This window comes from Lonchura striata, chromosome 14 (genome assembly GCF_050655825.1).
Source record: "Lonchura striata isolate lonStrDom1 chromosome 14, ASM5065582v1, whole genome shotgun sequence".
In the NCBI taxonomy this organism is placed as follows: Eukaryota; Metazoa; Chordata; class Aves; order Passeriformes; family Estrildidae; genus Lonchura; species Lonchura striata.
In genome coordinates, this window is record NC_140716.1 from 16,135,343 (window position 1) to 16,147,856 (window position 12,514).

At 56.7% G+C, this 12,514-nt stretch overlaps 1 protein-coding gene across 4 annotated transcripts in view; it reads left to right on the forward strand.

The window, feature by feature from the left end:
- The first annotated feature begins 1,787 nt into the window (after positions 1–1,787).
- NTN3 (netrin 3) overlaps positions 1,788–12,514 on the forward strand; it is a 32,643-nt gene continuing 21,916 nt past the window's right edge. The window contains exons 1-3 of one of the 4 annotated variants that reach the window (XM_085592622.1): positions 1,788–1,955; positions 2,620–2,731; positions 11,510–12,505. In XM_085592622.1, the coding sequence (XP_085448748.1) occupies positions 11,539–12,505 (967 nt within the window). In that variant the 5' untranslated portion in view covers positions 1,788–1,955; positions 2,620–2,731; positions 11,510–11,538. Of the gene's footprint in view, positions 1,956–2,077; positions 2,199–2,400; positions 2,732–11,509; positions 12,506–12,514 lie in introns of those variants that run through there. The other 3 variants (XM_085592621.1, XM_085592620.1, XM_021529711.4) reach the window with 3 other exon arrangements.

Consider the following 12,514-nt stretch of genomic DNA (forward strand, 5'->3'; position numbering starts at 1 on the left):
CTTCCAACCCATTTGACAATTCTGTATCTGCCCCAGCTGACTTGATGCTGGTGCTTTTGCTCCAACAGCTTGTGGATGTCTGTGTCCCTTCAGCAATCCTTTGTTGACTGGAAGGCCTGGCTGGCACCAAATGCTGTGCTTTCATGAGGCACAAGGAACAGGAATGCATGAAGAATGGGAGCTTGCAACAGGCAGAGCTTCCTGCAGACCGTAGGATGACAAACAACACAGAGTGCTTGCCCTCTCATCCTGCCAGTCTTGCCAGATCTGCCCAGGAAGGCAGTGAACACTGAGTGATGTCAGCATGCTGAGGAACTCCAACAGGGTCTCAGTCTGATTCCTACCTCAGTGAGTGTTCAATTCCTGCTGACGTCTGTAGCACTCCCATTTGCCAAATCCAGATTCACATCTTTCTCTCAGGCTCTCCATCCTTTGAAGAGGGAACAGGGAAAACAGGGATTCAGGAAACAGCTTCTGCCCATCTAAACTGGGCTTTCACTGATGTAATACCTGTGGAGAGCAGTCCCAAAACTCTTCCATGTGGTGGCCAGCACTTCCAGGATCATGTGTGAGTCACAGGAGGGTGGGGGTTCAATGGGTATGAAAACAGCCATTGTGATGATTGTGAGATTGTGGTGATGCAGCCCCCCAGCTCAGCACCATCCTGGAGCAGCCAGGCTGGGTCAGTATTACACCTCCTCTTCATGGTTGTCATTGTGTTTCCTGGTGAGGAAAATGCCTTCAGGTCCATCCCTTGGACAATTTCTGCTTCGTGTCACTTCAGGATCTTCTAGCCATGTCCCATTTTGCCCTTCACCATCCCAGCCTGTCCCTGGTGCCACACTGTCCTGGCAACCCTGGGCCTTGCTCTGTCCCACAGTCTGGTGTGATCCCACACAAAGGAAACATTAGCCCTGCACTAGCATCTTATCTGGGATCTGCATTGGGGCTGCTTTTGTGGCCTCTGGCTTGACTGCCCAGCTCTCCAAATGCGTAAGTGTCCCCAAGAGAGGGCTACAAGACACCGTAGCATTGGACTTAAAGCCTTGATGTTTCCCTGCTCATGGCCTGGGTCTCTTCTGTCCTGGTGACTTCACTCTTATTTATCCATATCCCTGCTGCTGGAATAGGAGGGGAAACATGTTTAGTGCAACAAGGCAGAGAGCAGCAAACAGCAATTCCCCTGGGGGTCGTGGCCAGCTGGGGTCTGCTCCTTCAGCTAGCATCTGCCAGCCGGCTGGGAGAGCTGCTCCTGCAACCTGCTGCCCCAGAGCAACAGGATGTGGCTAACCAGGGGTCCCCCGGGAGCAGGGTGATGGTGGGTGGGGGCTTTGAACGTAACGGGTGGGCACTGTGCTGGCAGCTTGCCCTTCTTCCCACCTCCGGTGCTGTCCTCAGCCCTCACATCCATTGCAAGGGCAATTACAAGAGGATGTTCCCCAGGCCAAAGTGGCAGATGTGGGGGCCGCAGGGCTGTGAACACGGCCGCAGTGAGGGAGAGAATCCAGGTCCGAGTTTCCTGCTCTCCTCTAGCCCCCTCGCATAAGCTGATTAAATTAGTTTCACCTTTTTCGTGGCCCGCTCGCAGGTGGTCTGGGGATAGCAGAGCAGCCCGCGGGGGCAGCCCGAAGGCAGCCGTGCTGGGTACATAAGTGCCCCGCTTCTCTCCCTCCCTGCCCAAAAATCAGAGACCAAGGGCGACTGTGGTGCAGCAGCGCGTGAAAAGCTCCTGCACCACGGGATGGACCGGAGACTCCAGCTTTCTCCATAAGAAGAGCTGCTTCCGCCTCATTTGCTTTGGGAAGCAGAGGGAGAATAATCGGCTGCCTCGGCTGCGGCACCGCTGAGCCCTCGGCGTGGTGGGCTCCGGTCCGCAACCTCCCGCGCTCGGCGGGGATGGAGCCGCCGTGGGCTGAGCGGACTCGTGGGGCGCGGCGGGGCTGCCCGGGCGGCAGGTGGGACTGCGGCCGCCCGGAGCCCGCGGCGCTGCCCGGCGGGGCGGCACCGGGACCCCGCGGGGAGGGCTGCGTGCCGGTGGGGCGGCTCCGCTTCCCGCCCGGCTCCGGCCCTGCCCGCTGGGCTGTCGGCGGGGCGGAGGGTGGAGGCAGGGCTGGCAGCGGCGGCGGGCGGCGCACACGCACACACCTCCCTGCATGTGATTAAATGGCTCGAAATCTGCTTCTGATTTCCTCGGGGAGGTGACTTTTCCCTTCTTTTCAACCCGGGATTTATTGGAGTCTTTTTACTCCACGTCCAGGCGGCGGTCGGGGCTCAGTTTCTCCAATTCTTGCTTTTCTTTTCGTTTTCGTTTTTTTTTTTTTTTTTTAAGGGGTGTTTTTTATTTTCCCTTTCCTCTCCTTTTCGCCCTCCCCTGCCGCCTCCCCCCTCCCTCCCGCAGTCGAAGCAGCCGCGGGCGGTACGGTGGAGCGGGTGGGAGCGCGGCCGGCTGCGGGCACGGCGCTGGGACCCGCCCGCGCCGCCGGGAGCAGCGCTCCCGCTTTCCACTATTTCGCCTTATTTCGTCCCCCACGCACGATTCCCTGGAAATTCGTTATCATTGCTTTTCTCCCCATACAGCGTTTTCTTCACTTTTTTTTCCTTTCTTCGTGCTGCGGCCAGCACCGGGAAGGAGCTACCCCTGCCCGCCGTCCGCTTCGCCGCGGCCCCGGCTCCCCTCGCCGCCGCTCCCGGACCTGTCGCCCGGACCGGCCCCGCTACCTGCCCGGCCGCGGTAAGCTGCGCTCCCAACTTCCCGACGCTCCGGGCTGCCGCTCTCCTCCCCTCCGCTCCCTCCCTCGTTGCCTTTTATTCCTCCCTCTCCCCCCGTGCTCACCCTCCCTTTATTTCCCTTTCCATCCTTTCACCGACGAGAACGGGACCTCCCCGCAGCGAGGCCGCCCGCCCGCCGCCGAGCCCCGCTCCCGTCCCCGGGTAGCTCCGGCCGCCGCCGCTCCTCACCCTGGCCCGGCTCGGCTCGGCTCGCTGTCGCCGCCCCGGGGGTTCTCGGCGCTGTAGGGAGCCCCACAGTGTCGCAGGCCGGCGGAGCCCCGGCCCCGCTCCGTACGGGTGCGGCGCGGACAAGGCGGGAGCCCTGCCAGGCCGAGCCTGCGGTGCCAGGCCGAGCCTGCGGTGCCAGCCCGCTGACGGGGCACGAGGCATGCACGTGGTCCCCTGCCCGCCGCTCCCACCGCAGCCCTTCGCCCGCGGGGGCTCCGCCGGCACAAAGCCACCTGGGCGGGCAGCATCGCTCTTGTCATCATCCCGGGCTGGGGTCCATCGCTGGTCCCTTGCCCCGAGAGACTCCCCTGCGGGGTGGGTCGGCTCCCTTTGGAAAGCGCTCCCATGGGATGCAGTTCTGGAGCCAGACTGGGTGAGACCCTCAGCACCCTGAGCACCTGGCCCTTGAGCCACAGCTGGGGTGAGAGCTCTGGCCAGTGAACGTGCGAGCAGCTTCATGGGAAGGGAAGCTGGGAAGCGTTTGGTGGGTTTGCTTTTGCTTTCCTCTCTTGGAGCTGCTGAAACCTCATTTCCTCAAAACACCGTCCTACAGCTTCCCTGGCCCACTGGAGAGTGGGTGGGTGGAAATACCTTTCTTGGGACGAGGACTAACTGGTGTGATGGGGTCGTGGTGCTTGGCAGTCTGCTGTGTCTCCAAGCAGGGTGGGTGAGGGAGGCCCTGTGGGCAGGAGCACGAGCTGCTCTGGCAGTGCTGGGTCCTGCTGGCTTGATGCTCATCTAGGCAGCACTTGGGCATGAATACTCCTCTCTCAGGGAGCTCATCCCATGAATGGATGGAATGTAAGCCAGGCTGAGCATTCCCACCTCCATCCATGGCATTTGTGTTGGACCAGTAGCCAGGCTGAGAGAATACTGAATGCAGACATGGATGTGTACACCCTGCATGTTTGGAAATGCCACAGATCCTTCTTCCCTGGCCAAGTTTGCTGTTGCCTGTCTCTCAGAACCTGGGGAGGCTAGAGATCTCTGTAACAAGTGGAGTGGGATGTGGCTTCGGCCGTGTGCTGAAAGCAGCCTCCAAGGTGTTTGGAGGGATGGAGGGCAACTTTTTTTTCTCTTTTTCTGCAGTATCCCACTTACAAAACAGAGGGAGCTGCTGTGCTGCTCTGACACCTGTTTGAGAGCAGGCTGATGAGAGGACAGGAGATCCAGCAGTTCAAGAGGAGGGTGGGTTGAACGGGTCCCAACACCCCTTCCTCTTCTACCTGTGTGTGGAAGGAAGGTTAGGTCCCTGCAGAGAAGAGGACAGGTGTAATGCCAGGTTGGGAAGGAGCTGATGTGTGTCTGCAGGTTGTGGAAGAGAGAAGCCTGGCCTAGGGATGCAGCTGGGTGCAAGATACTCACCAGAAATGCAAGCTGCTAGGCATCCAGGCTGAGAAGCATTTCCACCGCTCTCTGAGCATCAGAACAATGGTGTCTTCAGTCTGGGTTGGACCGAATGGAGGTCCCACCTTGGCTGACTGCTGGCAGAGGTGTGACTCTGAGAGGGGGTTTCCTCAGCCCTGAAGAAGGAGGTGAGCATTAGTGCACACCTTGGGGGGCGTGCTGAGACATCTTCAGCAGGAAAGCAGCCCAGCATATCGAGGGTGTTGAGGCAGCACCTCTGCCTCCTGTTCCCCCACCCTGGTTAGTCAGGCCCTGCCCCATAAGGAAGCAATTACTCTGTGCCCCTTCGAGCCTCTCCCCAAGCCTGTGCAGGATCCTTGCGCTCGGTATGGAAATGCGACAGATTTTCCATATTCCGCTTTGCCCCGTGATGTTTAAAAACGTACGTGACAGCTTCTTCCTAATGCTGTAGGCTTGGCTGGCACTCAAGCAATAACAGACTGTGGGACACCAGGGGCATGAAGTATCGTACCAGTAGCCAGAGAGGGGGTAAAAAAAAAAGATGTCAAAGTGCAGTGTGTTTCCAGCCGGTTGTTGTGAGCCATCCTCTGCCCGATGTGAGAGCTCTTTCAAAGCTGGCCAAATGTTGTCATTTCTGAATACCATTTTAAATATTCATCCAGACTGTTTTCAACATCTGTGCCCGGCATGTTGTGAAAACTCAATGAGGGATGTTATGGAAGCTAGATCACTTTATTCTCATAAGGAGTGGAAAGGGGTGGAAGCAATGAGGGCTTATGGACTGGAACTCTGAGTCCCTTGCATCCACTGGGAGTAGTGGTAGGAAAACCCTCTGCACCTTGAGGGATGCTTTTGAGACCACTAATTAGAGCCAAACATGGTGGTAGGAATGTGCAAAGGAGTTTGGGAGACTGCGGTGGGGTTAGAGTTGCGTAAAAAAATGAACTGGCCAAGATGCAGTAGAGGTTAATAAATGGGGTAGGAAAAAAAACATAGAACACCCTGAGTTGGAAGGGACCCACAAGGACCATTGGGTCCAAATGCATCCAGGCAGTGCTTGCTTGTCCTGCAACATCAAGGGCTCCAAATGTCTCCTTGAGCTGCTGTTGCACTGGGAACTTCAGGAGGAGATCTCCAGCTTGCACTAGCTGGGCGATGCAAGAGCTTTGCAGCAAAATGAATTCAGGTCTGCATCATATGGGTGATACTATGCTGAAGTCTCCTCTACCCAGGGTGAGTGGGGAGCAGAGTGGGCATGGGGGGTGCTGGGTGTTGGTCCTTCCTTCCTGTGGTCAGCATGGCTTATGAGTTACTGAAACTGGTGAGAAGGGATGTGTCCTAGTGTCCTGCATTTGACAGCTCCATGCATATAGCTGAGCAGCCTGGGGACTGTTTTATGGTGAATTTCTTTTTCTTTTAATTGTTTTTGATAACCTTGGAAATCTGGGCTCTGCTGCCTTTTGTAACATCAGGCTGCAACTAATTCAAGCCAGGCTAGATCCTGACCACAGGTATGCCAGTGTAAATTTGAATGGAGTTGCTTACGTCTTGGTTTGGCCCGATGTGAATGGAGTTACTTCGGGCTGATGCCAAAGCACTGAGGTCAGAATCTGGCCCATCCTTTCCTGTGTGCAGTGTAATTTGTACATGTCTCCTGGCATCGCCAGGGTATCGTATGGCTTGTGTAATTCTGGCTCTGACCTGCCAAGAGTGCATTGCAATATCCATCACCTGCAGTGCCTGCTGCAGGAAGATGCTGCTGTGTAATTGCCCCCCTGAGCTGTGCGTGCAGGGGGCTGAGTCCGAGGGGCTGCGCAGGGTGGGCAGCCCTGCGGATGTGGGGCCATAAGCACTCGGAAGCTTCTGATACTTAAATATCAGGAGAGATCAGGGAGCTTATAAAAGAAAGGGAGGCATCTCCTTTGTGCCATTAGCCGTGTCCCAAGTGGGCACCAGTTGCTCCATTAGCGGCTGGGAAGGCGATTAAGCACTCCCAGCCTCACTGCATCTCTCTAGCCTCTCCCAGCGCACACTCACTCCCTCTGGAAAGCTGAGCTGGACCAGTACCTTGGCTCCATGGAGTTTTTCCTTTCACTTTAAATACTTCTCAGTTGTGTTTTTATATCCCAGAAACACATGGAATGATTTATCCACAGCCAGAGCAGAGTTTGGGCCCGATTCTGTTTGTTGGCTGGAGGAGTTAAGCTTCCCCAAGCTGGCGTCAGCATGGTGAGAGAGGGACCTGGGTATCCAGGGACCCTGGCAGCCCCCCAGGATGGATCTTGTTCATGGGCTGGGGCAGAGCTGCACGGGGTTGTTCCCACAGCACATGTGGCAAGGAAGTCCAGATGCCCTCATTACAAAGGGCCTGTAACAAGGAGGAAATATGCAGGTGGTAGGAGCAGATACACCCTGGTTAAGGGACATGCTCTGGTCATTTGTGCCTGGTTTCAGCTTCTCTGAGCACATAATTTCTCTTCTACTTTGGGTCCTGTCCTGTCCTCCTAGTGGCTTCTTTCACAGAGAACATCTGAGATTCTGGTGGGCTTTACTGAGGATGGCACAGTTCAAGAATGAGCAGTCCTCCTAGATCAGTTTTACCCAAGAGTCTTAGTTGTTGGACCCCCTCAAGTACTCAGCTCCTTTGATCCTTGCCCAGGAATTTCTGCCTCCTGATCCATGGCTTTTGCTGTGCATGTTTGTGCCTCGTGTGGGTGGGTGGCTCTATCCCTGCCCCACGCTGGCACCCAGGACCTTATCTCTGTGCACAGGCTGATGCATCACCTCATGGGGACCAGTCATTCCCATCTCAACCAGTTCCAAGTGAGGCCACATCTTTTCCTCAAGTCATGCAATTCCCCCACACGCTATGCTGTCCTGTCCTGGAGGAGAAATGCAGTGGGCTGCAGCATAGCAGCATCATTGGTGCAGGAGCATCAACCTGGGGGAGCAGCACAGGTCCCTGGCAGGAGAGCAGCATCATTCCCGTGTCATTCCTTGGGGTTCTCCCATCCCCTTCCAGGGCAGTGCTGGCTGCTCAGCTTTAGCTGTCACCTGCCCTCTAAGCCCACATTTTTCCGACAGCAGAGCACCACTCATGCCTTCCCCTCCACTTTAATTAGAGAAGGCTGCTCCTGTGCTGCAAAGGTCCTGGGATCAAATCTGGTTAATAACCTGCTTCCCTCCCTGCCCTGTGTTGTTCCACCTAATCCTATAATTACTTCAGCAAAGTTGCTGTGGCCCTGGTCTGCCAGGTGGTGATCCTGGGTGTGCTGTAGGCACCAGCATCCACATCGTGGGAAGTTTGCTCTCCTTGCCTGCTACACTTGCCTCACCCATTCTATTTTGGGGGCCAGGCACCCACTCCATGGCTCAGCATCGGGAGACCTGGAGCTCCAGGCATGCATCTGCACCCAGCATCACCCTCAGTGGCACTGCCTCCTGCAAAGATGATGGAAAAGAAGCCCACGGTAGGCTGGAGCATCGCCCCGACAAGTCTCCCAGAAGGCAGGGAAACACTGCTGGTTGCTCTGGGAAGCGTGTGCTTGTAGAGAGAAGGGGTGTGGAGGTGTTGGATGTGGAAGCTAATTTTTTTTTTAAAGCACTTCTGAAGTGCTCCGGCAGCATGACGTCCTTCCAAGCCGCACGGCTCTTAGCATTCCGGGGGTGGAGGAGTGAGGAAATCGCACACCTCAAGAATGCAGCCACTTCTGGGGAGGAGCTGGGAGGGTGGCCTCTTCCTTGGGAAGGGTGAGCCCTGCCACCGGGCCACGGCTGCTGCTGGTGGCAGGGAGCTGGCAGCCACCCGAGAGCCTTGCTGGGGGCACCTTTGGGATACTGTCCTGGGGAAGGGGGCTCCATTGCTCATGTCACTCCTGATGCCAGATCTGGGAACGTGCTGGGCTGGATTTAGCACCTAGGGGTCATCCCAATTCTTTCTGCTTAGTCAGCAGTCTCCATTTGATCTGAACCAGGGGCAGCAAAAATGGGAAGTAGAAAGAGGGGGGCAGATGGGGACCAGGGAGAGAAAGACCCACTCCCAGGCCTCTCTGGCAGCTTGCCGGCAGTCCCAGGGTCATGCTGAATATGCATAAAAGGGAGCAGATTGCAGCTTGCCCTCCTCTCCAATACGGAGGTGAGGCCCATGGAGACCACTGGCCCCAGCTCTCTTTCAGTGGGATAATGGGGTGAGCTGAGCACGGAGTGTGCGTGCCTGTGTGTGGTCCTGCGGATGATAATGATTTCCACTCCTGCCCTGCCTCTGCAGTGCTGATGTGCTGCTGAGTGACTGTTGGCTCCCCAGTGGCTGCTCCCCAGCAGCAAAGCCACCAAAACTTTGACACTGAGCCTCAGGGACTTGTGCTTTGGTAAGACTGGCAAGAGGGACAAAGCTCCCCACTGGGGCAGGGAGGATGAGCAAGAGATGCTCATGCTCCCCTGCATGCCAAAACCAGTAGTAACCTAGTCCTGGGTCCTAGACCTGCTGCTCGTAACAACTTTGCCCGTGGCCTCTCCCCTGGCTACCAGAGGTGTTGGTGCTGTCACTTTCCCCTGAGCAAGGGTTTCCCCACACCTTTGTGTCTTACTAGAGAGGAAATTAAAAGGCCTTTGCTTGAGCATGTCCCTACTCCAGTCACCTTGCTGCCACATAGCAGAGAGGAGGTGGAGGAGGCTCTTTGATGATGGGATTTAGTAGATTGCTTGTTCCGTACATCCTGATTCTTCCTGGAGTGGATGGATGCAGCTGCTGAGGACCCCTGGGGGGTTTCTTCTCTCCCCTCCTGTAGAGGAGGTGTGGAGGTTTTCCCAGTGGTTTGTATCTCTGCTAGTGCTGCCCTGTGGGTGATGGGATGGGAGGTGACAGCTGCAGCACCTGACAGTGTGCCCTCTGTGGGACATGCAGTTGGAGGGGGACAGTGGGGGGAGAGGGCTGGCAGCACCACAGGGCCAGAAGTGCTGTGCTGGCTTCTGCAAGCACATGGCTTGGTCTTGCCAGGTGTTGAGGGGGGATCCATCAGCACCTTGCAGCCCCTCTACTGGGTGAGAATACAGGAGCAGGGCTCTACCAGTGGGCTGGCAGGGGCTTGTGCCCACTGTGTGCTGCTCAGCAGCCGGCAGGGGCTGGGGATCATCCTGTCAGGATTGTGTTGGGGGTTTCACCAGCTTCAGCCTTTGGTCAACAAGCAGATGCAGTGATCTGGCAGCAGCCATAGCTTCATCTCCTGCCTAGGAGGCAGCTGCCTGCAGTGGGGCCAGGAGTCCCAACGGGGCCTTGTAGGTTGCCTGCCTGTGGGGGAATGCTCTTCTCTGCCTGGAGCTTGTGGTATGGTACCTCCTCTGCTGTGGTGACAGCTACATCCCTGCAGTCTCTAATCTTGCAGCCACACTCCTCAAGTAGTGCGTTCTCAATGCTCTGGGCACTCCAAGGACAGTATCTTTTGTCTTGCTGGCAGCCAAGTCACCAAGCCATGGGATGACATGTCCCCGGAAGGCTCTGCAGCATTGTGGTAATCAATGTGCTGCTGCGGTGATGCAGGGACCACCAAGGGAGCTACCAATTTTTCACATCTCTTTTTCCATCAGCAGAGGATTAAGCAATGAGGAAACAGCACGGAAGTGGCACGGGCAGGTTTTGCCTTGGAGGAGATATCCCAGGATGGGCTGAGACGCCTGTCCCTGTTGCTCCCTTGGGAGCAATGCACAGGCCGTGGCTGCTGGGCTGACCGTGGCTGGGCAGGGAGGAGCTTCCCCTCATTAGTGGTTTGGCAGTCTGGGGAGGCTGTTTTCTTCCACAGTCATGGCTCCCTTTTCTTAGCAAAATGGAATAACAAACCAAAAAGAAGGTCCTAGGTCATTGAAATGGGCTGTTCCTTGGAGCCTCCTTTGGCTAGAGTGGGCAGCTGGACAGGTAGGAGTGGCACTGGGGCTGTAGGTGGAGGCTGGAGCTGGGGATACTGGGCTAGGTCATGCAGGCTTTCATTCCTCAGAGAGAAACACAAGTCATCCTGTAAAGATTTACTGGTGGAAGGGGGCACAATCAGGGGACTCCTCCCTGGTTGTGGCATTGGCCTGGTTGAGGCTGGACAACTGGGCTTTGGCTCAGCACAATCCATGGGATGGCAGGGCTGATGCCATCCATCCATCCAGGAGGCTCAGAAGTCTGCTATAGCAAGAATGGGACATGGCCAATCTGCATTGTGTGAGAGGTGCTTCATGCATTCAGAGCCAGCAGGAGGGAATGTGACCTCCAGATCTCTTCCACTCTTCAAGCCAATAACTCAGGAGATGGGCCACATCCCTTGGGAGCCACTAAAGCTCCCTGACCCTGTGCAGCAGCTGCTGAGAGAGGGGCCCAGCCAAGCCCTGCATTTGGTCCTGGCTTTTCCCCCAGTCAACAAACATACCAGATCCAGACCTGAATTTCTTGGGGGTGAGGCCAGAATAACTTCTTTTGCTGCTGGGTAGTGTGGCAGAGGAATATGGAGGGGATCCAGCCCCTGGCTTGGAGAAGCCACTGTGCCCGTAGCCAGCAAAGAAAGTAGTGGTGTGTTCAAGAACAGCAAGTCTTCATCCCAACGAGCTCCTGTCTCTTGCACAATGTGCCTTCAAGGTGGTTTTGCTGCTGTCTGTTTCTCCTGCTCTCAGGAGCTATTTTGTGCCACAGGTGGATAATTTGGTGCAGCTCCTGTTGCATCTGAAAGATCTCCCCTAACTCTTCCTCACCACCAGCCCTTGTCAGCCATTCAGTAACAGGGCCTTTGAACTGTGTGTGACATCCAGGGCTGCTGGCAGACAGGAACATTTCTGTCACCACAGGGCAGTTTGTAAGGGGCCAGGGAAGGGCTGTATCCCAATTTCAACCCCTCACACCCAAAGCTCAGGCCCTTTTCCCATTTCCATGCTATTTCAGTCGCACTGATGAGCAGTGAGGGATTGGTGTGGATAAGGCAGCACACTGATTATTGAAGTAATTGCCTCCCTGCCCCACTCCCAGGATACTGCATCAGTGGATACAGGGTGGAAAGATGGGTACAGGTGATGGACCAGACATGGGGGAGTTTTCCATCCCTTACCAGCCTTCCTAATACATGTGCTGCTGTGTGCATGACACTGCTAGTACCACTCGCTCTTGTTCTTCCTTCAGGGAGGAGCCACTTCCCTCTCCCCAGAAGGATGGAGACCCTGCAGCTCCTGCGTCTGCTCCTCACCACTGCCATGCTGGGCCTGTCCCAGACAGTGAACCCCTTCGTGGCCCAGCAGACCCCCCCAGACCCTTGCTATGATGAGAGCGGTGCTCCTCGGCGCTGCATCCCTGAGTTTGTCAACGCTGCCTTTGGGAAGGAGGTTCAAGCTTCCAGCACGTGTGGGAAGCCGCCGACACGGCACTGCAATGCCTCGGACCCCCGCCGAGCCCACCCACCCGCCTACCTGACTGACCTCAACACCGCCTCCAACATGACCTGTTGGCGCTCGGAAACCCTCCACCACTCGCCCCAGAACGTCACACTCACTCTCTCCCTTGGCAAGAAGTTTGAGGTAGTCTACGTCAGCCTCCAGTTCTGCTCGCCCCGGCCCGAGTCCACCGCCATCCTCAAGTCCATGGACTACGGCAAGACCTGGGTGCCCTACCAGTACTACTCCTCCCAGTGCCGTAAGATCTACGGCAAGCCCAGCAAAGCCACGGTCACCAAGCAGAACGAGCAGGAGGCCCTGTGCACCGACGGCCTCACCGACCTCTACCCACTCACTGGGGGGCTCATTGCCTTCAGCACCCTCGACGGGCGACCCTCGGCCCAGGACTTCGACAGCAGCCCCGTGCTCCAGGACTGGGTGACGGCCACTGACATCCGCGTGGTCTTCAGCCGCCCGCATCTCTTCCGTGACCTGGGCAGCTGGGATGCCGGTGAGGAGGAGGGGGCCACGGGCTCCACCCCCTACTACTATGCGGTGGGGGAGCTGCAGGTTGGCGGGCGCTGCAAGTGCAACGGGCACGCGGCACGCTGCGTTAAGGACAAGGAGCAGAAGCTGGTGTGTGACTGCAAGCACAACACAGAGGGACCTGAGTGCGACCGCTGCAAGCCTTTCCACTACGACCGGCCCTGGCAGCGGGCCAGTGCCCGTGAGGCAAACGAGTGTCTGGGTAAGGCGT